The sequence below is a fragment of the Lithobates pipiens genome, unplaced genomic scaffold (genome assembly GCF_037356315.1).
Source record: "Lithobates pipiens isolate NorthernLeopardFrog02 unplaced genomic scaffold, aLitPip1_a1.2 Scaffold_1, whole genome shotgun sequence".
NCBI classification, from domain to species: Eukaryota; Metazoa; Chordata; class Amphibia; order Anura; family Ranidae; genus Lithobates; species Lithobates pipiens.
In genome coordinates this window covers 113145243-113170099 of record NW_027507685.1, presented here as the reverse complement: position 1 = coordinate 113170099, position 24857 = coordinate 113145243, and the positions used below count along the sequence as shown (strand labels likewise).

At 50.4% G+C, this 24857-nt stretch overlaps 1 protein-coding gene across 3 annotated transcripts in view; it reads right to left on the bottom strand.

Moving 5' to 3' along the window:
• The window catches only part of LOC143964997 (phosphatidylinositol 3,4,5-trisphosphate 5-phosphatase 2B-like), a 131115-nt gene that overhangs the window by 16836 nt on the left and 89422 nt on the right, over positions 1-24857 (bottom strand). For all 3 annotated transcript variants that reach the window (XM_077474339.1, XM_077474341.1, XM_077474340.1), the window contains exons 7-14: positions 22361-22432; positions 10341-10460; positions 9712-9790; positions 8050-8246; positions 5142-5259; positions 3159-3255; positions 818-956; positions 15-114 (exon numbers count right to left, since the gene is read on the bottom strand). In XM_077474339.1, the coding sequence (XP_077330465.1) occupies positions 15-114; positions 818-956; positions 3159-3255; positions 5142-5259; positions 8050-8246; positions 9712-9790; positions 10341-10460; positions 22361-22432 (922 nt within the window). The remainder of the gene's footprint in view (positions 1-14; positions 115-817; positions 957-3158; positions 3256-5141; positions 5260-8049; positions 8247-9711; positions 9791-10340; positions 10461-22360; positions 22433-24857) is intronic.

Below are 24857 nucleotides of genomic sequence, written 5' to 3'. Positions count from 1 at the left end.
AGAATATTTCTTACTGAATCCCAGGAAGACTTTCTTCTTCTCACGCTCCTGGTTCAGCTGATCTACAGGAAGGAGAAGTTGGTGCTGCCCACTGTACACACACTGCAGAACATCCTGTGGGGGGGGGATTAGTATGAGTAATGCACAGATTTCTGGCAGGATCAACAGATGATTTTTTACTTATTACTTGCAGCACTTGGAACATCTTGCCGACTGTCGAATGCATACATGCATCAGGAAGGTGAGTGTGCCCCAATTGCTATGTGACGCGCATACATTATATTGCCAAAAGTATTGGGACGCCTGCCTCTACACGCACATGAACTTTAATGACCCCCCCAGTCTTAGTCCATAGGGTTCTATATTGAGTTGGCTCTTTACAGATATAACAGCTTCAACTCTTCTGGGAAGGCCGTCCACAAGGTTTAGGAGTGTGTCTATGGGAATGTTTGACCATTTGTGAGGTCAGGCACTGATGTTGGACGAAAAGACCTGGCTCGCAGTCTCCACTCTAATTTATCCCAAAGGTGTTCTATCAGGTTGCTGTCGGGACTCTGCAGGCCAGTCAAGTTCCTCCACCCCAAACTCGGTCATCCATGTCTTCATGGACCTTGCTGGGATGGTCATTAAAGTTCATGTGTGTGTAAAGGCAGGCATCCCAATACTTTTGGTGATATAGTGTATATTCTGTCAGTCAATGAAAAGTACCATCTGTATGATCACTTTCAATCGGGGAGTTCATCCACTTTCATGGCTACATTTCTGACCAATCAGGGAAGTCTGTAGGGGACTGTACACATAGGTGGTTGGCTTGTACCTGGACCGGCATCTCCAGCTTGTAGTTGACGTCTCCAGCCCAGAACAGATAGGTGAGTCTCAGGGGGAGCTGGAACCCTCGTAAAGCCTCGTCTCCGAGGACCAGACCACGGAGGATCTCCCCGTAACTCTGATTCCTCCTGAAAAGAGAGTGAGAAGAGCGATAGACAATCCCTCCCCAGGACTGAATAAAGCTGGATTACGCTCTGCATGGGAGATCAGCGACAGCAATGTTAACCCCTTCGGTACCGGCACCTAAACCCCCCTCCTGCCCAGTGCTGTCACTCTTTGAACGACAATTACATGGTCATACAACACTGTACACAAAATACATATTTAATAATTTTTTCCCCACAAATAGAACTTTCTTTGGTGGTATTTGATCACCTCTGGGGGTTTTTTATTTTTTGTTAAAAAAATTTAAAAAGACCAAAATATAAAAAAATAAAATACAAAACGGTTTTATATTTTGTTAAAAAATTTTGAAAATAGGTAATTTTTCTCCTTCATGAGGCTGCACTGATGGACACTGATAAGGCGGCACTGATGAGATGGCACTGGTAGGCACTGATAGGTGGTATTGGTGGGCTCTGAGAGGTGGCACTGATGGGTGGTACCAATAGGTGGCACTGATGGTTGGCACTGAAGGGAATTGATAGGTGGAAGTGAAGGGCACTGATAGCTGGCACTGGTGGGCACTTATAGGTGGCAGTGGTGGGCATTGATGAGGTGGTACTGGTGGGCACTGATAGGCGGCATTGGTGGGCACTGATGAGGTGGCACTGGTGGGCAGCACTGAAGGGCATTGATAGGTGGCACTGAAGGGCACTGATAGCTGAACTGGTGGGCACTTATAGGTGGCAGTGATGGGCACTGATGGGTGGCAGTGATGGGCACTGATAGGTGACACTGATAGGCAGCACTGCTGGGTGGCACTGATTGGCACCACTGGTGGGAATTGATGGGTGGCACTCGTGGGCATTGATAGGTGGCACTGATTGCTGGCACTTATGCACTGATTCGTGGCACTGTGTGGGCACTGGAAGGTGGCACTGGAAGGCGGTATTGGTTGGCACAGATGAGGCGGCTTTGCCTCTTCCTCTTCGGGACCGATGTTCCTTGCACTGAAGCCGGTGATTGGCCAGTGATCTTCTCTTTACATCACGTGATCAGCTGTCATTGGCTGACAGCTGATCACGTGGTAAGGGGCCGAGATTGACCTCATTGACTCGGCGATCACAGTGCACAGGGCAGACGGGGAGCGTGCAAAGGGGAGGACTTCTATTGACGGCCTCCCAGCAAAGTAAATCCGCGCTGTGGCCGTCATTCGGCTATAGCGTGGATTCGAAGGAGTTAAAGGTGAAAATACACAACAGTATAGGGGGGCTTTTATAATCGATGCTCCTCTGGTCCTCCTCCAGACCCTGCACGTTCAGCTTCCCAGCTCTGCCCCCCAGATTCTTCCTGGGAGCAGCACAAGGTAAGGTGGGCACACTGTGATCCAAGGGAGGGCGGGGGACTCCTGACCTCTGATGTAAAGGGGGGGGGGGGACTCCTGACCTCTGATGTAAAGGGGAATGGGGTGCTCCTGACCTCTGATGTAAAGGGGGGGGAGGGTGGGGTGCTCCTGACCTCTGATGTAAAGGGGGGGATGGGGTGCTCCTGACCTCTGATGTAAAGGGGTTGGGTGCTCCTGACCTCTGATGTAGAGGGGGGGATTGGGTGCTCCTGACCTCTGATATAAAGGGGGTGGGGTGCTACTGACCTCTGATGTAAAGGGGGGTGGGGTGCTCCTGACCTCTGATGTAAAGGGGTTGGGTGCTCCTGACCTCTGATGTAAAGGGGGGTGGGGTGCTACTGACCTCTGATGTAAAGGGGGGTGGGGTGATACTGACCTCTGATGTAAAGGGGGGTGGGGAGCTCCTGTCCTCTGATGTAAGGGGGGGGATGGGGTGCTCCTGACCTCTGATATAAAGGGGGGGGGTGGGGTGCTCCTGACCTCTGATGTAAAGGGGCGGTGGGGTGCTCTGGACTTCTAGTCGTACAAATCCAATGAAATTGAGTCTGACAGCCCCGATCGAATTCATTGCAGCATTTATACAAAGAAGGCCGCAAGCTGATGACGCCAAATCCTTAAAAACAAGATTATTCAAAGTCTGTTGGCTGCAGGTTCCTGCCTGTGGCCACACCCCCACTGACGCGTTTTGTCCCCCCGATAAAGAGTAAAACGCATAAGTGGACCCAAAAGTGAGAAGTGTGAATAAAGTTGTTTTAAACCGTTATTTGGAGTCATTTTATGGTCGGGATTAACGGAAGCATGCACATTTTCAGCGTCTACTCACTTTTGTACTTTCTCGGCTCCGGAGACGAGGTGACAAGTGACGAAACCGAACGACGTCCCATTGAAATCGAAGGAAACCCCGACAGCTCCTCGGACGCCTGCAGAGAGAAATGTACCGGCCACGTGTCATCGGTCGCAACTCAGGAAATGTCAGTTCAGTAAAGGCAGCCGCATGCGGTAGCGCGGTCACATGACTTATCCGCATAAATGACCGCCTGCGGTAAGAAAATATACAATTCACGGAAAAAATAATTACGATTCTGCGGTATCGAATGCAAAATGAAAAAAGGCCGATAATGCAACACGGGGGTCCCCCCTCCCCCCAATAGCTGGCACTCACTCATTTCCCCCCCCCCCCCATGCTCAGATAAGAGTCTGCTATGGATTCGGGGAAGGGGGGAACCCCACGCTGTTTGTTTTCTGACTATTTAATTGCCGCCATGTTTTGGTTACATTCAGCTGTCAGCGGGAAACATGCTGACAGCTGGTGAGTCGAAGGTTGTTAAGGACACGGCGGCCGGCTTTATTTTTTTGCTAAACAAAACGAAAAAGGCTAAAAATTTTGCAAAACAAAAAAAAGTTTTTCTTTGTTTCTGTTATAAAATTTTGTAAATAAGTAATTTTTCTCCTTCGCTGGTCAAGAGGCACTGATATGCAGCACAGATGGATGGCACTGATAGGCAGCACTGATGGATGGCACTGATGGGCAATGATAGGAGGCACTGATGGCTGGCACTGATGGGCATTGATAAATGGCACTGATTGGTGGGACTGACAGGTATCACTATTGGGCACTGATATGTAGCACTGATGGGCAATGATAGGTGGCACTGATGGGCACTGATATGCAGCACTGATAGGCAGCACTGATGGGCAATGATGAGCATTGATAAATGGCACTGATTGGTGGGACTGACAGGCATCACTAATGGGCACTGATATGTAGCACTGATGGGCGGCACTGATAGGCAGCACTGGTGGGCAGCACTAATATGCAGCACCGATGGGCACTGATGGATGGCACTGATAGGCAGCACTGATGGGCAATGATAGGTGGCATTGATGGGCATTGATGGACGGCACTGATGGGCCGTATTGATGGGCAGCACTAATATGCAGCACTGATAGGCACCACTGATAGGCAATGATAGGTGGCACTGATGGGTATTGATAGATGGCACTGATTGGTGGAACTGACAGGCATCACTAATGGGCACTGATGGGCATCACTGATGGGCAATGATACGCAGCACTGACAGGCATCACGGATGGGCACTGATATGCAGCACTGATGGGTATTGATAGACAGCACTGATGGGCAGCACTAATATGCAGCACTAATGGGCACTGATATGCAGCACTGATGGGTGGCACTGTTAGGCAGTACTGATGACTGGCACTGATGGGCATTGATAGATGTCACTGATTGGTGAGACTGACAGCCATTACTAATGGGTGGCATTGAAGGGCACTGATAGATGGCACTGACAGGCATCACTGATGGGCACTGAAAGGCAGCACTGATTGGCATCACTGATGGGCACTGGCAGGCATTTCTGCAGGGGCTTCACTCATAATCATTGCACTGAATACTTGTGTGCGTCCTCACTGAGGAATGTAGCTTATTGGCTTTCCTTGGGTGCGGTTAGTGTGAGGAGAGGAATGCCGATAACCGGCATTTCCTATTTACACTGTGATTGGACACAGCTGATCACATGGTAAAGAGTCCACGTCATTGGCTCTTAACTGTGATCAGGGATGTGGTGTGTCCAAGGGACCCACGTTATATGCTATTGGCTGATGGGCGGCCGGGCGGGAAGTGGTTAACAACCACCCCACCGTGCGATTAATTATCGCACGATTCTTAGCGAATTGCACATTTGTGAGCGATTTACCACAGGAAAAGTTATTTTACCGCATTTTTTTTAGTTATTTAATGAACTGATCCCAATATCAGGTGCTCGGAGGAGAATGAAATTCCTACCCAACGCGTTGCTGATCCGCGTCCTCACAGAGGAAGTCTGCACACGGGAGATCAGATCTTCATATCCTTCTTTCACCAGTAAGACCAGTTTGATTCCCCCGGCAGAGGGTGCACACACCTAGGAGGAGAGCGAGCGTCAGTCCGCTACAATCATCTCTTATCAATTCCAGAATTACTGACCCCCCCTCCCCCCCCCTCCTGGGTTCGGGCCAAACTTGCATTCGGCCAATCACAGAAGGCAGCTGTCAATCCTGGGCGAATCAGCTGCCGGCGGGAGCATCTATCGCAATTCCACCTCCACCATTGACGCTGATGCATTTTGCCCAGTGAAATTTAGCTGGATGCCCCCTCCCCCGAAAACCCCGCCTACACCCCACCCCCAGAGTGCAGCGGAACAGCAGCATTGACTTTATCTGCCTACACCCTAAAAATGAAAAAAAAAGTCCCTCCTCTGCTCCCACCTCCTGGACACCCCTGTTTAGCTGATGGGGCCTGGGCCCTGCTGTTTAGCTGATGAGGCCTGGGCCCCCCTGTTTAGCTGATGAGGCCTGGGCCCCCCTGTTTAGCTAAAGGGGCCTTGGCCCTGCTCTTTTTAACTGATGGGGCCTGGACCCCCCTGTTTAGCTGATGGGGCCTGGGCCACCCTGTTTAGCTGATGGGGCCTGGGCCACCCTGTTTAGCTGATGGGGCCGGCCTGGGCCACCCTGTTTAGCTGATGCGGCCTGGGCCTCCCTGTTTAGCTGATGCGGCCTGGGCCTCCCTGTTTAGCTGATGCGGCCTGGGCCACCCTGTTTAGCTGATGCGGCCTGGGCCTCCCTGTTTAGCTGATGGGGCCTGGGCCTCCCTGTTTAGCTGATGGGGCCTGGGCCTCCCTGTTTAGCTGATGGGGCCTGGGCCTCCCTGTTTAGCTGATGGGGCCTGGGCCTCCCTGTTTAGCTGATGGGGCCTGGGCCTCCCTGTTTAGCTGATGGGGCCTGGGCCTCCCTGTTTAGCTGATGGGGCCTGGGCCTCCCTGTTTAGCTGATGGGGCCTGGGCCTCCCTGTTTAGCTGATGGGGCCTGGGCCTCCCTGTTTAGCTGATGGGGCCTGGGCCTCCCTGTTTAGCTGATGGGGCCTGGGCCTCCCTGTTTAGCTGATGGGGCCTGGGCCTCCCTGTTTAGCTGATGGGGCCTGGGCCTCCCTGTTTAGCTGATGGGGCCTGGGCCCTGGGGTCTGGGCCCCCCCTGTTTAGCTCATGGGGTCTGGGCCCCCCCTGTTTAGCTCATGGGGTCTGGGCCCCCCCCTGTTTAGCTCATGGTGTCTGGGCCCCCCCCTGTTTAGCTCATGGGGTCTGGGCCCCCCCCTGTTTAGCTCATGGGGTCTGGGCCCCCCCCTGTTTAGCTCATGGGGTCTGGACCCCCCCCTGTTTAGCTCATGGGGTCTGGACCCCCCCTGTTTAGCTCATGGGGTCTGGACCCCCCCTGTTTAGCTCATGGGGTCTGGACCCCCCCTGTTTAGCTCATGGGGTCTGGACCCCCCCTGTTTAGCTCATGGGGTCTGGACCCCCCCTGTTTAGCTCATGGGGTCTGGACCCCCCCTGTTTAGCTCATGGGGTCTGGACCCCCCCTGTTTAGCTAAAGGGGCCTGGGCCACCCTTTTTAGCTAAAGGGGCCTTGGCCCTGCTCTTTGGCTGATGGGGTCTGGGCCCCCCCTATTTAGCTAAATAGGCCTTGGCCACCCTGTTTAGCTGAAGAGGCATGGCCCTGCTCTTTAGCTGATTGGGTCTGGGCCCCCTTGTTTAGCTGATGGGGCCTGGGCCCTACTGTTTATCTGAAGGGACCTAGACCACCCTGGGGCCTGGGCCCTGCTGTTTAGCTTAAGGGGCCTGGGCCCTGCTGTTTAGCTTATGGGGTCTGGGCCCCCCTGTTTAGCTGAAGGGGCCTGGGCCCTGCTGTTTAGCTGATGGCTTCTGGGCCCCCCTGTTTAGCTGATGGCTTCTGGGCCCCCCTGTTTAGCTGATGGCTTCTGGGCCCCCCTGTTTAGCTGATGGCTTCTGGGCCCCCCTGTTTAGCTGATGGCGTCTGGGCCCCCCTGTTTAGCTGATGGCGTCTGGGCCCCCCTGTTTAGCTGATGGGGTCTGGGCCCCCCTGTTTAGCTGATGGGGTCTGGGCCCCCCTGTTTAGCTGATGGGGTCTGGGCCCCCCTGTTTAGCTGATGGGGTCTGGGCCCCCCTGTTTAGCTGATGGGGTCTGGGCCCCCCTGTTTAGCTGATGGGGTCTGGGCCCCCCTGTTTAGCTGATGGGGTCTGGGCCCCCCTGTTTAGCTGATGGGGTCTGGGCCCCCCTGTTAAGCTGATGGGGTCTGGGCCCCCCTGTTAAGCTGATGGGGTCTGGGCCCCCCTGTTAAGCTGATGGGGTCTGGGCCCCCCTGTTAAGCTGATGGGGTCTGGGCCCCCCTGTTAAGCTGATGGGGTCTGGGCCCCCCTGTTAAGCTGATGGGGTCTGGGCCCCCCTGTTAAGCTGATGGGGTCTGGGCCCCCCTGTTAAGCTGATGGGGTCTGGGCCCCCCTGTTAAGCTGATGGGGTCTGGGCCCCCCTGTTAAGCTGATGGGGTCTGGGCCCCCCTGTTAAGCTGATGGGGTCTGGGCCCCCCTGTTTAGCTGATGGGGTCTGGGCCCCCCTGTTTAGCTGATGGGGTCTGGGCCCCCCTGTTTAGCTGATGGGGTCTGGGCCCCCCTGTTTAGCTGATGGGGTCTGGGCCCCCCTGTTTAGCTGATGGGGTCTGGGCCCCCCTGTTTAGCTGATGGGGTCTGGGCCTCCCTGTTTAGCTGATGAGGCCTTGGCCCAGAATAACAGGACCAGTTGCTCTGCCTTATCAGCGGCCCTGCTCATGATGACAGAGAACTATCGACTACAATGTGATTGGTTACCACTTTATAGATTTTTGAAGTGTGTGACATCACCGCCGTTCTGAGAGACTCCGCCCACTCCCGATCTCCTTGTGGATTTTCCTGCGTTCCGACTACATACAGGTCATGATGGTCACATGATCCGCTGTCATCAGGATTCCCCTTCGGATTTTTTCCGGAGAACCAGGAAACCAGGGAACGAGGCGGGGGGGCACCACCTGCAAGGATTCAGTATTACTTTTTATAAAAACACATGAAACAAAGTGACATTCATCAGATGTGACCAATGCAGAGAATAAAAAAGGGGTGTGAGCTAATCTGCTTCTTAGGGGAACTCTAAATATAATGATGGGCTCAGCGATGGTAAAAATAACAAACGTATTATTCCACTGTCGTCATTTTAAAGGGATAGTCCCATCTGTAGAACGGGGGAGGTGCTCTCTCAGCAGCTTTAGGGAGATTCTTCTCTGCTCACCAATACTGTAAGGCGCATTCTTCCTCCACTTCCTTCCAATGTAAAGGGGTACTTTTCCCAATAACCACCCATTTAGGGAGCCTCCAATGGAAGTGGCATTAATCCACTGACCAACAATGTAAAAGTGGGTGTGTCTGGGATATTTTAGCACTGACCAACACTGTTAGGAGCATTCTTCCTACTGACCACCAGTGTATGGGGACCCTTCCCCCACTGACCACCAGTGTAAGGGGGTACTTGGGTACTTTTCTCATTGTCCACCAGTGTACAGGGACCCTTCTCGCATTGACCTCCAATATTAGGGAGTACTTTTCCCATTGACCACCAATGTATGGAGGTACTTGAGTACTTTTCCCATTGACCACCAGTGTAAGGGGACCCTTCCCCCACTAACCACCAGTATATGGGGGCCCTTCCCGCATTGACCATCAGTGTAAGGGGCTACTTGGGTACTTTTCTCATTGTCCACCAGTGTAAAGGGACCCTTCTCGCATTGACCCCCCAATATTAGGGAGTACTTTTCCCATTGTCCACCAACTGACCACTGTGTATGCGGGCCCTTCTCTACTGTGTAAGGGGCTTTTCCCTGACCTCCAATGTAAGTGCCATTCTTTTGCTGACCACCAGTTTAAAGAGGGGGGGGATTCTTTAGCACTGACCAACACTGTAAGGAGCATTATTCTTCCTACTGACCACCAGTGTACAGGATTCCTTCTTTCATTTACCACCAGCGTAAGGGGGTACTTTTCCCATTGGCCACCAGTGTACAAGGGCACTTCTCCCATTGACCACCAGTGTACAGGGGCACTTTTCCCACTGACTACCAGTTTACGGGGCACTTATTCCATTCACCACCAGTGTGAGAAGGTACTTTTCTTAATGGCCACCTGTGTATGAGGGGCCCTTTCCCCATTGACCACCAATGTAAGGGGGTACTTGGGTACTTTTCCCATTATCCACCAATGTACAGGAATACTTCTACCATTGACCATCAATATTAGGGAGTACTTTTTCCATTGTCCACCATGTATGGGGGCCCTCTCCCTATTCGTCACCAGTGTGTGGGGGCCCTTCCCCCATTCACCACCAGTGTACGGGGGCCCTTCCCTCATTGACCACCAGTGTATGGGGGCCCTTTCCCCACTGACCACCAATATAATAGGTACTTTTCCCACTGACCAGAGTAAGGTCGTTGTCGGCGATATTACCCATATTCCAAGTGCCGATGAATACTGAGAGACTGCGGGGGACGCTCCTCCTGGGAAGATTGTTCTCATTCTGCTTCACCTGAAAGACAACAAACATTGGTAGGTTTCAGGGAGGGGGAAAATAGTGGAGACATTGTGGAACTGGGGACACAATGGCAAGATGGGGAGGCAAATATTTGTGGGGGGATGAGAAGATTTGTCCTGGGTGGGGGGGATTTGTGCTAGGAGGGGAAATCTGGGGTGGGGCTGATTTGTACTAGGATGGGGGGGGGGAGAAACTAGGAACTGTAATTTGGGGTTAGAGTTAAAAGAGGTGATTTGCTATGTCTTACCTTCACCTGCCTTGTAGGAGACATGCTTGACCCCTTTGAGCTTTTTCTTTTCCCCCACCTGTCCCCTCTGGCGCCCCCTTGAGGGCTGCAGTCCAGAGTGACTGGTGAGGCAGCCGACTCTGCTCAGCCGAGGTGGATCTCCCCCACCCCCCCCATCTCAACCTCTCCTTTCCCCTTCATCTATCCCGCTAGAAACCAGATGACCTTGCCCTGGTGCTGTGGTCACCTCCGTAGGTGGACCTACCCACGGCCTACAGTTAAATTGTTATGAATTTCCGATATCTGCTGATTTCTTACTTGTTGCTCATTTCTCCTACTTGTCTTTTCACCAGGACTACTTCCTGACGACATCCTGGGAGAGACATCAGAGTGAGCAGCAGAGGAGGAAATTATGAACTCCTGGAGCGTCTTGGTTGCCTTGGTGGATGAAGAAAGAGAGAACATCCATTGATATCACAGTCATAGAAGCCTCCACCCCTCTACCCTTCCCATCCCCCAAATATGAAGAGAAATCTCAGGACTGTCTTTGTGTTCTGCAATGCTAAGGTTGTAACCTGTCCTGATTTGCTGGGGATGGTCCCAATTTTGCGGGGTCTGTTCCTGGAAAACAAGGGTCCCTGGCAATGTCCCTAGCTGTGAAGTCATCTGATTGTATTTTTTCCCCACTATATGTGAATTAGGCAGCAACCAGCTTCTATCTCAACTCAACAGCCTGCCCACTCAGGGATGGGACATGGTGTAGAGGGGCAGTGGGGCGGCTGCCCTGGGGGCAATGGTTTACTGCAGGGCTATGGGCGCCCTGACCATAATAGAAGGGGATGGGGGCGCAGTTTGGCATCCGTGCCCTGGGTACTGAATAGCCTTGTCCCGGCACTTCAACCACCACATGCAGAGCTGTAGCACAGAGCTGAGGAGGAGTTTCCCTTGGCACTGGGCTTTTGTTCTAATATTCAACGGGTGGGACAGTGGGCAGGGATAGAAGTCGGCTACTGCATAACCCACATATAGAATTAAAAAAAAGTGAGCAGTCATCATTAGGGATGGCCAAACGGTTCGCCCAGCGGTCATTTTGCGGCGAATTTCGGCTGTTCGCCGCCCGCCCCATCGGCAGACTATTGCCGCCGTTCGCCCGGTGGACTTCCGTGCTTACTGTGTAAAAGAACTTTGACCTATGATGACATATCCATCATGGGGTACAGGACAGCCAATTGAGACATTACAGCACATGGACACTTGGACATTCCCCCTAACTTATAAATAGACCCGATCCGGCAGCCATTTTACATTCTTTTGTATGTCTCTATAGGGAGAGGTTGCTGTGTGGAGCAGGGAGAGACTTCAGTGACCCAAATCGCTATCTATTAGGTCCACAAAAGTTCTTTTAAGGACTGGTATCATGGTATAGGTGTTAGGTGTAGTTCAGGATATAGGTTTGAGGCACTGCTATTCAAGTAATTGTTGCAGCAGCCTGAGTGTCTTTTGTCAGTGTAGAGAAAGGGGCAGGACGCTGTGTGCTGCAGGGACAGTCAGTTTAATTAGCTGTTACTATTAGGTCCACAAAAGTGCTATTCAAGTTATTGTTCCAGCAGCCTCTGTTTTGTCAGTTTAAATAGGGACAGGCAGGAAGCTGTGTGTGAGGCAGTGAGGGACAGTCAGTTTAATCAGTAGCTGTTACTATTAGGTCAACAAAGGTTATTTTCAGGACTGGTATGGTAATAGGCTTTTACACGTATAATATTCTTTCTTCCAAATATAGAAAGAATATTATACTTGACTGCTGCCCTTCTGCTGCAGTAGTCCTTTATCAGTATAGGGACTGAGGTACAGTCTGCTAATCATTCACAACCTACTTGTTCCACAAAAGTCCTTATAAGGACTGGTAAGGTCTAGGGTACTACAGTACATAGGGTTGAGTGAGGTACATAAATACCAGAAGGTGCATATAAATCTGTTAATCCTAATTATCAAATAAATAATACCCTGTAGCACTAGTGCTGTGTGTGAAATTGCTTAATTCACACCATCTAACCCCTATCACTCTGTGCTAATCATAAAAATATATACACACAAAGAAAAAAAAATATATAAAAATATACCCAGTGTAGACAGTGAGCATACACATAACATATACAATTACTCTTACATGAAATATTTGTGAACCACAAACTCAATTGCAATTTTCCCAAAATAATTTAAAAAAAAAAATTATGTAAAATAATATAGTACGTCACCAGGAGGTGATTATAAATCTTCCAACAATAATTCCTCTTTTCCGTGTGAAAGGCTAATCAGTGTCCAAACAGTTGTATAAAAACCTTCACCACACCAACAGTGTCCGTGACCCCCCCTCGTAGGAGCACTCACCAGCTGCAGAGCCCAGCACTCTCGTGTTAGGCTAAAAGAGCATTGAATCTCTTACGAGATGAAAACAGGAATTCAATCATCAATCACTGGGCATTCTCCTTTAAGGCTTCTATAGCAATATCTCTCAAGAACCTCCTCTGCCGCCAAATCCAGCAACGTCTCCTCTCTAGTGAGGTACAGTCTGCTATTCCTTAAGGACTGGTATAGGTCCACAATACATAGGGTTGAGGTGCACTACTGCTGACTGCTGCCCAACTGCTGCAGTAGTCCTTTATTAGTATAGGGACTGAGGTACAGTCTGATAATCATTCACAACCTACTTGTTCCACAAAGGTCCTTATAAGGACTGGTAAGGTATAGGGTACTACAGTACATAGGGTTGAGTGAGGTACAGTCTGCTATTCCTTAAGGACTGGTATAGGTCCACAATACATAGGGTTGAGGTGCACTACTGCTGATTGCTGCCCTATACTGCAGCAGTCCTTTATCAGTATAGGGACTGAGAGTTTTGTCACATGGTCATTTAAAAATGACAGGCAAACCAAATATTATTTAGCGGCCCAACTTAGACCAATAGCTTCGTGGAGTACGCTACACGCCTATAGCCGCTGGTCCCAAATCGAGAAGTTGTGGCTGGCCCCTACGCATCCTAACTCCATGTTGTGGAGCACGGAAATTAGCCTTAGTAAATATCAAACATTGGGACCAATAGCGTTGGTTCGCACTTTATGGCTCCGCTCCAAAAAAGTGTATCCGCTGTCCTCATCAGCCTCCCTGGCCACCTCTTTTTTGTTCACTCCCAATGTTCCGGATAGTCTGACATCTCGAATGTCCCAACCCTGGTTTAGTAGGGGTCTCTTTCGTTTTGGTCAGCTGGTGGACACTAGGACTAAGTTACTTCGATCATTCCAGGAATTAAAGGATTCATATGATTTACCTAAACAAGCATTCTATAGCTACCTGCAGATCCGCCATTTCGCACAGTCTTTTACACCGACCCTACATTTCTCCCCTGTAACTGAATTTGAAAAAGTATGCCTGGAGGGCTCATCTCCGAAGGGCATGATTTCACGTATCTACCAAATTCTAATAGCGGATTCCTCTTTGACGGGTCCGCGGCACGCGTATATGGATAAATGGGACAGGGATTTGAGGGAGGCCGTGCCCTTGGAGACCTGGCAGCGGGTCTGGTCACGTGCAGCTAAAAGCTCCGTTTGCACTTTGTATAAGGAAAATCAATACAAGGTTATGCTGCATTGGTATCAAACTCCGTCCCTGCTCCATTCTATTTACCCCTCCGCGGACTCCCGCTGTTGGCGCTGCCGTAGTGCAGTTGGGACACTGTTCCATATTTACTGGACTTGTCCACGAGTTGTCCCCTACTGGGAAATGGTTAGGACCTTATTATGTACCATTTTTGAAGCACGAATACCGTTAGACCCCAAGCTGTTTCTCCTGGGCCTACCTCCTGCCACATTATCCCGATCCTCCCAATCCCTGTTGGCCCACGTGCTGACGGCTGGGCGCTGCCTAATTGCCCTAAAATGGAAGAAGCGGGAGATTCCTTCACTAGTGGAGTTGCACACTAGAATTAGAGACGTCAAACGTATGGAATACCTTACAGCTTCCCTAAACAACACACTAGACAAACATAACAAGGTATGGGATCTCTGGGATAAGTTGGAGACACCCGCCCTCTGAGTGTGGAGGGGGAGGGGGCGCGGGGTGGGTGGGTCGGAGGGGCGTCCTTTACTTTGCTTTTCTTTCTTTTGCTTCCTCTTTTCATTTCTTTCTTCTTTATCTAAAAAGGTTTGTTATTTTGACCGGTAGCAGGCTGCAGGAATCTAACCTTCCCGGTAAATGAGTGTTGTTGTATTGTAATGCTTGAACTGATGCAATGCTATATTTTTTGCCTTTGCTTACCGTGGTCTGTGACCGCTTATTTCTACTGCCTGTGCCTTAATGTTCCTTCTTTGATTTCTTTGTTTCACTTGAAATTTCAATAAAATGTCAGTTTTCAAAAAAATGACAGGCAGAGAAAGAGGCAGGCCCTTCCGCAGGGGTGATAGGGGTAGGGCAGGAGCAACAGGCTTGAGCCAAAGTGGGAAGTTGCAGAAGGTGCGTTCAATTCATTTAAAGGACGCACCAGACTTGGTTGAGTGGCTCACTCAGCCTTACTCTTCTGCACCCTCCTCATCCTCTCGATCTGCACCCTCTTCTTCACTCTCTGCTATGTGCACGCCCAAAGACATTACCACCAACAACACCACCACCACCACATACCTTCCGCTTGAGTCACAGGAATTATTTTCCGATCCATATCAAGACATTTCTGATGCGCAGCCACTCTTGGTTTTGGATCAGGAAGAGGAGGTAGCAACAACCGCCACTCTGCAGTCTGACGATAGTACCCAGATCAGCCCAAGGAGGAGGTTGGTCCCCGGTGTTGCTGCCTACCTACTCCGAGATCTCTACTTATAGCGGTGGGGAAGGTGACGTTGATGATGACGTGTCTAGTGATGTCACGTGGGTGCCCACAAGAGAGGAAGAGGAGGGGAGTTCAGAGGGAGATATGGACCAGCAGATAGGGAGGAGAAGCAGGAATAACTTACATTGCACAGGAGGGACAAAGCAGACTGCAAATGTATCAGGAGCGAGTCATCGACCATGTACGGTCACATCTGGCGCTCCCAGGACACCGGCACATGGCTCCGCAGTGTTGGCTTTTTTTAACGTGTCCGCTGCTGACAATAGTGTTGCCATCTGCAATCTTTGCAGTCAACGCATTAGTCGCGGTAAGCCCAACACTCACCTAGGGACGACCGCCTTAAGAAGGCACATGAGCAGCCATCACCGAGCCCAGTGGGAGCAACGGAACACACAAAGCCACACTCCAGGCTCTCACCGTCCAGCCTCGTCTTCTACTTCTCCTTCTCCTCTCTCCTCACAATTGTCCTCCACTCCACATTCCATCACGCCAAGCTCACGTTTTTCTGCAAAAAGGCAGGCTTCCGTGGGCCTAATGTTCGAGAGTAAAAAAATGATGACGCCGGATAACCCTCTTGCCCAACGGTTGACGGCTGGCTTGTCAGAACTCATAGCCCGCCAACTACTGCCATATAAACTGGTGGACTCGGAGGCCTTTCGCAAATTTGTGGCCATTGGAACACCACAATGGAAGGTCCCAGGAAGGAAGTATTTCTCACAGAAGGGCATCCCAGAGCTATATGGCCATGTTCAGCGGCAAGTGAATGTATCTCTGGCACACAGCGTCGGTTCCAAGATACATCTGACCACAGACACGTGGTCTAGCAAACACGGGCAGGGAAGGTATATCACTTTTACTGCCCATTGGGTGAACCTTCTGACGGCCGTCAAGCATGTAACCCGTGGCACCCGTGTAGATTTCGTTTTACCGCCACGGATTGCATGCAGGCCTGGCTCTTCTTCTCCTCTTCCTCCTACTCCATCCTCCTCCCTCTCCTCCTCAGCTGACTCCTCCTTTTCCGCTGCTAGCGTCTCTTCCGCTGCGCCGCCCAAGCTCCCCAGAACCTATTCGACATGCCAGGTGAGACGTTGTCATGCCGTGCTGCGTCTGTTGTGCCTGGAAGCCAAGAGCCACACTGGCCCGGCACTCCTTTCAGCTTTGCGTTCACAGGCAGATCAGTGGCTAACACCGCTCAATTTGACAATTGGTAAAGTGGTGTGTGACAACGGTGCCAATCTGCTTAGCGCATTGAAACAGGGCAAAATTACGCACGTGCCATGCATGGCACACGTCTTAAACTTGGTCGTGCAGCGATTCGTTGTCAAATACCCTGGGGTCCAGGACATCTTGCGGCAGGCAAGGAAAATCTCGGCCCATTTTAGAAGATCTTACACAGCCATGGCTCGCCTTGCTGACATTCAGCTGCGACACAATCTGCTGGTCAGGCGTCTTATTTGCGATTGCCTGACGTGATGGAACTCAAACTTCTATATGCTTGATAGGCTGCTCCAGCAGAAATGTGCAGTTAACGTCTACCTGTATGAACTCTGCGGCAGAACAGGTTCTGGGGAGCCGTTTTTTTTTTCACCGTGCCAGTGGCTGCTCATGCGCGACGCATGCAGACTTCTGCGGCCATTTGAGGAGATCACCAAACTGGTCAGAAGCAGCCATGGTGCCATCGGTGACATGGTACCTTATGCCTTCTTTATGGAGCGTGCATTGCGTCGTGTCATTGATCAAGCTGTGGAGGAGCAGGAGCGGGAAGATGAGGAAGTCGCACTGCTGGATGAATTCCCAGGGGGGGCTACTCTATCTGAGACAAGTGAACAACAGGAGTCTGAAGAGGAGTCAGAGGAGGATGGTGCCGGGGCGGATGAGGAGGAGCAAGAAGAGCATGCTTTAAACCTTTCTGGGATCCCTGTTGTTGTGCGTGGATGGGGAGAGGAGAATGAACAGGACGACATTATCCTGGATGATGAGCAGGAGCCAGGCCACCACACTGCTTCCAGTTTAGTGCAAATGGGGGCCTTCATGCTCCAGTGTTTTAATAGGGACCCCCGTATAAAAAGCATAAGGGTCAAGGACCAGTACTGGGTGGCAACGTACTTAGACCCCCGGTACAAACACAAAATGGTGGAAATTTTACCGCCGTCACAGAGGGCTGTCAGAATGGAGCACTTCCAGGCCTTGCTTCGAGAAATGCTGCATTCTGCTTTTGCGTGCGCTGGCAGAGGAGCAATTCCCACTCCCAGAGAAAGAGTTGCGGGTACCAATCCAACAGCGCCTGCAAGAAGAGGCCGGTTTGAAGATGTGTTGGTGACTTCGGATATGAGGTCATTCTTTCAGCCGACCCATCGACAGGTGTCATCCGGATCCAGCATCAGGGAACGCCTAGACTGTCAGGTGTCCGACTACATCGGGTTAACGGCCGATGTGGACGCTCTGAGGAGTGATGAACCCCTGGACTACTGGGTGGGCAGGCTTGACCTCTGGCCAGAGCTTGCCCAATTTGCAATCGAACTGTTGGCTTGCCCCTTGTCCAGTGTCCTGTCTGAAAGGACGTTCAGCGCAGCAGGGGGGATCGTGACCGGTAAGCGTACTCGCCTAGCTCACGACAGTGTTAATTACCTTACATTTCTAAAAATGAATGAGGCATGGATCTCGGAGGAATTCAACACATGTGACCAGTAGACCATGTATATGTCTATAAACAATTTTTTAAATCGAGCACACAGACCTTCTTTCTTCATTTGGCTCACTTCCTTGTCCAAAAAAAGCACACCGTACTATATGCTCGTACCCTCCTGTTTGAAGAGGTTGAGCGGTGTCATATTTCTACTGGGGCTGCTTATTATGAGGGGCTCCCACCATCCCTGTGCTGTGCTGACTTCCTCCTGGGGCTGTACCTCTGCTGTGCATATTATGAGGGGCTCCCACCATCCCTGTGCTATGCTCATTATGAGGGGCTCCCACCATCCCTGCGCTGTGCTGACTTCCTCCTGGGGCTGCTTATTATGAGGGACTCCCACCATCCCTGTGCTATGCTGACATCCTCCTGGGGCTGCTTATTATGAGGGGCTCCCACCATCCCTGTGCTGTGCCGACTTCCTCCTGGGGCTGTACCTCTGCTGTGCATATTATGAGGGGCTCCCACCATCCCTGTGCTATGCTCATTATGAGGGGCTCCCACCATCCCTGTGCTATGCTCATTATGAGGGGCTCCCACCATCCCTGTGCTATGCGGACTTCCTCCTGGGGCTGCTTACGGTGCAGGTGTCAGTGCTTTATGTCACGCTGCTGATGTCAGTGCTCTCTATCACAGGGCTGGTGTCAGTGCTGTATATCACGGTGCTGGTGTTAGTGCTTTATGTCACGCTGCTGATGTTAGTGCTCTCTATCACGGTGCTGGTGTCAGATGACTCTATCACGGTGCAGGTGTCATTGCTGTATGTCACGCTGCTGATGTCAGTACTCTCTATCACGGTGCTGGTGTCAGTGCTGTATATCACGGTGCTGGTGTTAGTGCTTTATGTCACGCTGCTTATGTCAGTGCTCTCTATCATGGTGCTGGTGTCAGATGACTCTATCACGGTGCAGGTGTCATTGCTGTATGTCACGCTGCTGGTGATCATCTCCTGCACCCTCTTCTTTGCCTACCCTGACCTTCCCTCTCCTCCATTGCCTTCATGCGCTCCACAGTCCTGAATTGTCACAACAATTTCACATATAAAAAAAGAATGCTTGTAGTTGTCGATCCCAGATTCACCTCATACATGTGTTATGTCATTGGCCATGTGGTGGGACTATGTTTGCACAGCTAGTAATTATTTTGTGGCTGCAAATTTGACCTGTAGGTTTGCAAAGTTCGCCTCCCATTGAAGTCAATGGGGCACGCCGCGAACATTACGGTTCGCGAACTATCGGCCGCGTTCGCGAAACGTCCCGTCGGAAGTTCGTCCATCACTAGTCATCATGTCAGGACCCAAGGTACCCACCAGCAGATGAAACATAATGCCACGGTCCCGTAAGTACAGTTTAGGGAGGGAGGGGTGGATTGTATTTGGAAGAGGGGGCAATTTTTGATTGGGAGGCACACTGTTGCTTACTCCTGATCTCTGCACCCTTGACCGAAAGCAGAGTATACTCTCCCTTTAAGATCCTCCCACTATTGGTGCAATTTTGCCACGCCCACAATTTAGAGGAATTGTGCCCTATTGTTGGTGTCATTTAGAGGAATTGTGCCCTATTGTTGGTGTCATTTAGAGGAATTGTGCCCTATCATTGGTGCCATGTTAGACGAACTGTGCCCTATCGTTGGAGTCATTGGGAGGAATTGTGCCCTATCCTTGGTGTCATTTAGAGGAATTGTGCTCTATCATTGGTGTCATTTAGAGGAATTGTGCCCTATCGGTGTCAATGGGAGGAATTGTGCCCTATCGGTGTCATTGGGAGGAATTGTGCCCTATCAGTGTCATTGGGAGGAATTGTGCCCTATCGTTGGTGTCATTTAGAGGAATCGTGCCCTATCCTTGGTGTCATTTAGAGGAATTGTGCCCTATCCTTGGTGTCATTGGGAGGAATTGTGCCCTATCGTTGGTGTCATTTCGAGGAATTGTGCCCTATACTTGGTGTCATTTAGAAGAATTGTGCCCTATCCTCGGTGTCATTTAGAAGAATTGCGCCCTATCCTCGGTGTCATTTAGAGGAATTGTGCCCTATCCTTGGTGTCATTGGGAGGAATTGTGCCCTATCATTGGTGTCATTTAGAGAAATTGTGCCCTATTGTTGGTGTCATTGGAAGGAATTGTGCCCTGTCCATGGTGTCATTTAGAGGAATTGTGTCCTATCGTTGGTGTCATTTAGATGAATTGTGTCCTATCGTTGGTGTTATTTAGAGGACTTATGCCCTGTCCTTGGTGTCATTTAGAGTACATATTGTACATATCTGTCTGTTGTTGTTTGGGGCTCTCTGTTGGTTGGTTTATTGCACTGTGTGGTTGTATTTCTATTATTCACTTTCCTTAATAAATCATTATATTTCACTTATACACGTTTGGGTTTCCACTGTTGCAGTCCACACAGTTCTGGTCTTATCTGATACATGACAGAATATCAAGGCCATCCCTAACCAGAAGTGGCTACACAGAGGAACCATCTTGGTTCAGGTTGCTTACTGAAATGAATTTAGAGGCGATTCGTTATTATGCTTTGCTGGCGTCTGAGAGTAGTGACTATCTCCGCCAGACACTGAAAGAGTGGACCAGTGATCAGTTGTTGGAAACCATTCGTTTAGCTCACTCCTGGGTTGATCAGGGCTGTATGCTGTTTGGGGATGTTCAGCCATTAATTCAAATCTGCACAGAGCTGGCCCTGCCCTGCATCCCGGGGGGCATGATGATTTTTCTCCCCCTTTCAGTATTAATCAAGTCACATCACTGGTATGGCTTCTGGAAGATGATTCCCCTTACTTTTTTGAGCATTACACAGCCTGTTCCCAACAGATGATAATAGAATGTGTTGATTCCGTACAATCCCTTGTCAGACAGGCAGTGTGTAACCCGCAGTTTGTACACCCACTACCTCTCTGCTACCAAACACCTGCCTGCCCAAGAGTCTCTTCCTCCATCACCTATGGCAACCTCAGTTTCAGCCCAATATACTCTACTTCCCACCAAATATCAATACCCTGTTTCTTCCTGCTGCACATATCCTGCCTTTAATCCAACTGCCTCTTTCCCGTGGCCTACTATCCCTCAAGAACTTCCCCCAGCCACTGTTACCTCTTCCCTGCCATATTCCAACCCTTCTCTCCAGTCTGCTTCATCCCCTACCTATAAATCCGCAGCTACCTACAGGACTTCAGTAGCTAAATGTAAAAAGAGACGGAAGTTCTTTCCTACCCATTTGATCCTGCCAGTAACGCAACCTGCCTCCACACCAACCAACTTGCTCCAGTCTGCCTGGCATGCCAGCTGAACCTGATTCTGCCAAATATCTGCCTGCTATCCAGCCAGTGTCTCCGCCTGAAGTTCCTGTGCCCCAGTCTGATATGCCTGACGTCTCAGTGCCTGCTGTTCAGCCTGACGTCCCAGTGCCTGCTGTCCAACATGACCCCCCAGCCTTCCAGTCTGATGTCCCGGCCTTCCAGTCTGATGCCTTCCGGTCTGATGGCTTCCGGTCTGATGGCCCAGCCTTCCAGTCTGATGTCTTTCAGTCTGATGTCCTGGCCTTCCAGTCTTGGTGTCATTTAGATGAATTGTGCCCTATTGTTGGTGTCATTGGGAGGAATTGTACCCTATTGTTGGTGTCATTTAGAGGAATTGTGCCCTATCATTGGTGTCATTTAGAAGAATTGTGCCCTATCGGTGTCATTGGGAGGAATTGTGCCCTATCGTTGGTGTCATTTAGAGGAATTGCGCCCTATTGTTGGTGTAATTTAGAGGAATTGTGCCCTATCCTTGGTGTCATTGGGAGGAATTGTGCCCTATCATTGGTGTCATTTAGAGGAAATGTGCCCTGTGCTTGGTGTCATTGGGAGGAATTGTGCCCTATCATTGGTGTCATTGGGAGGAATTGTGCCCTATCATTGGTGTCATTTAGAGAAATTGTGCTCTATTGTTGGTGTCATTGGGAGGAATTGTGCCCTGTCCTTGGTGTCATTTAGAGGAATTGTGCCCTATCGATGTCATTTAGAGGAATTGTGCCCTATCGTTGGTTTTATTTAGGGGAATTGTGCTCTGTCCTTGGTGTCATTTAGAGGAATTGTGTCCTATCGTTGGTGTCATTTAGAGGAATTATGCCATGTCCTTGGGGTCATTTAGAGGAATTGTGTCCTATCGTTGGTATCATTTAGAAGAATTGTGCCCTATCGTTGGTGTCATTTAGAGGACTTGTGCCCTGTCCTTGGTGTCATTTAGAGGAATTGTGCCCTATTGTTGGTGTCATTTAGAGGAATTGTGCCCTATTGTTGGTGTCATTGGGAGGAATTGTGCCCTATTTTTGGTGTCATTGGGAGGAGTTGTATGGATTATCATGCTCTTTTACTCCATTGTTGGTACCAGTGGATGAAATGGTGCCCCAAGGGCCAGATAAAAGCAAGCAAAGGGCCGCAGTTTGGAGACTACAGCCTTAGAGGGACCACGGCTGCCCCAGGTCTTTCACACTCCTTGTGATGCCCCTTGATCCAACTCCTCTGTGATCTTGCACTGCCGGGGGGGGGGGGTGACCCATGTTAGGAATGGCACCAATAAGAATCACAGGTGCCACCCCAATATGACTTCATCATGCGACACTTAAATCTCCAATTAACTCGCCATCCATTGGCTGTCGAGGGTTTGATTGGAGGCGAGCAGAAAGTAAAATAATGCAATATTAGCAGGACAGATATAAGGAGGACGTATGCGAGATAAATACAAAGAAAGAAAAATGGAAAATAAAGGTGGCAGGACAAGTCCTCATAACTCACCCGGACCTCCAGGCCGGACAGCAGCAGCAGAACATCTGACATTCTATGGATGAGTTTGTCAACTGCAGAGATCTGATATAAAAATGAACATTGCTGACATGATTTTATTAAATAAATAGCACTGAGGATTCTGTAACTGTCAGGAAATGTTCCATCCGCTGATAATATCTGTCTTTTGGTGTGCAGTACTGAGGTCCACCAGCAGGTGCCTCCTGTCAGTTTCGAACTGTGAGAGCTTTTCCCTGCTGATGTTTTATCATCTTTGGGCTGCAGTACTGGCGTCCACCAGCGGATGGATCCTGGCAGTATGGAGCAGGCAGCACCTCCTGCAATCAGGTGTCACTTGAGGCCAATCACAGGCCTATAAATAGCTGGCAAGCACTCAAATGTTTGCCTTGGTATTGTCCTTGTGCCCTGACCTGCTGAGCCTGAGCCTGAGCCTGAGCCTGAGCCTGAGCCTGAGCCTGAGCCTGAGCCTGCGCCTGAGCCTGCGCCTGAGCCTGCGCCTGCTCCCTGAACCTGTGACCCGTGTTTCTGATCCTGTTTCCCTGTCCTGGTCCCTATCCTGTCCCACCTGTTACCATCAGCCCTGTCCTGCAGTCTGATCCGTCCATCCTCTCCCTGTCCTGTGTTCCTTACCCCATCTGCTGATCTCCCCGTGTATGACCTTGGCCTGGCTTGTGTCTCTGATTCTGGACTGCCCTTGTTTATCTACTGATCCTCTGTGCATGACCCTGGCCTGCCTATCGTTTATGATCCTGGTATTTCCCCATTTATTGTACATATCTGTCTGTTGTTGTTTGGGGGTCTCGGTTGGTTTATTGCACTATGTGGTTGTATTTCTATTATTCACTTTCCTTAATAAATCATTATATTTCACTTATACACGTTTGGTTTTCCTCTGTTGCAGTTCACACAGTTCTGGTCTTATCTGATACATGACAGAATACCAAGGCCATCCCTGACCAGAAGTGGCTACACAGGAACCATCTTGGTTCAGGTTGCTTACTGAAATTAATTTAGAGGCGATTCGTTATTATGCTTTGCTGGCGTCTGAGAGTAGTGACTATCTCCGCCAGACACTGAAAGAGTGGACCAGTGATCAGCTGTTGGAAACCATTGGTTTAGCTCACTGATGGGTTGATCAGGGCTGTATGCTGTTTGGGGATGTTCAGCCATTAATTCAAATCTGCACAGAGCTGGCCCTGCCCTGCATCCCGGGTGGCCATGATGATTTTTCTCCCCCTTTCAGTATTAATCAGGTCACATCACTGGTATGGCTTCTGGAAGATGATTCCCCTTACTTTTTTGAGCATTACACAGCCTGTTCCCAACAGATGATAATAGAATGTGTTGATTCCGTACAATCCCTTGTCAGACAGGCAGTGTGTAACCCGCAGTTTGTACAACCACTACTTTTAGCATGGTCTGGTATTTTGCACTCAGCCACAGCCAGCCCTCAACAAACCATCACTGCTACCAAACACCTGCCTACCCAAGAGTCTCTTCCTTCATCACCTATGGCAACCTCAGTTTCAGCCCAATATACTCTACTTCCCACCAAATATCAATACCCTGTTTCTTCCTGCTGCACATATCCTGCCTTTAATCCAACTGCCCCTTTCCCGTGGCCTACTATCCCTCAAGAACTTCCCCCAGCCACTGTTACCTCTTTCCTGCCATATTCCAAACCTTCTCTCCAGTCTGCTTCATCCCCTACCTATAGATCCGCAGCTACCTACAGGACTTCAGTAGCTAAATCTAAAAAGAGACGGAAGTTCTTTCCTACCCATTTGATCCTGCCAGTAACGCAACCTGCCTCCACACCAACCAACCTGCTCCAGTCTGCCTGGCATGCCAGCTGAACCTGATTCTGCCAAATATCTGCCTGCTATCCAGCCAGTGTCTCCGCCTGAAGTTCCTGTGCCCCAGTCTGATTTGCCTGATGTCCCAGTGTCTGCTGTCCAGCCTGACGTCCCAGTGCCTGCTGTCCAGCATGACCTCCCAGCCTTCCAGTCTGATGTCCCAGCCTTCCAGTCTGATGCCTTCCGGTCTGATGTCCCGGCCTTCCAGTCTGATGCCTTCCAGTTTGATGTCCCGGCCTTCCAGTCTGATGTCCCAGCCTTCCAGTCCGATGCCTTCCAGTTTGATGTCCCGGCCTTCCAGTCTGATGCCTTCTAGTTTGATGTCCCGGCCTTCCAGTCTGATGCCTTCCAGTCTGATGTCCCGGCCTTCCAGTCTGATGCCTTCCAGTCTGACAACCCGGACCCTGCCGATGACCTGGAGCCTGCCGTCCAACCCAACGACCCGAAGCCTGCCACCCAGTTCAATGTGCCTGCTGCTAAGCCTGTTAGGTCTTCACCTGCTGTCCAGCTTGAGATGCCCATCGCCTGGTTTAATATTTTAGACTGTCTTCATATCCAGCTTAATGTGACTCCGCCTGCTGCCCAGCTTGATGCCATGGACTTGTCCCATCAGCAGCTAGTTGGAGCGTCTG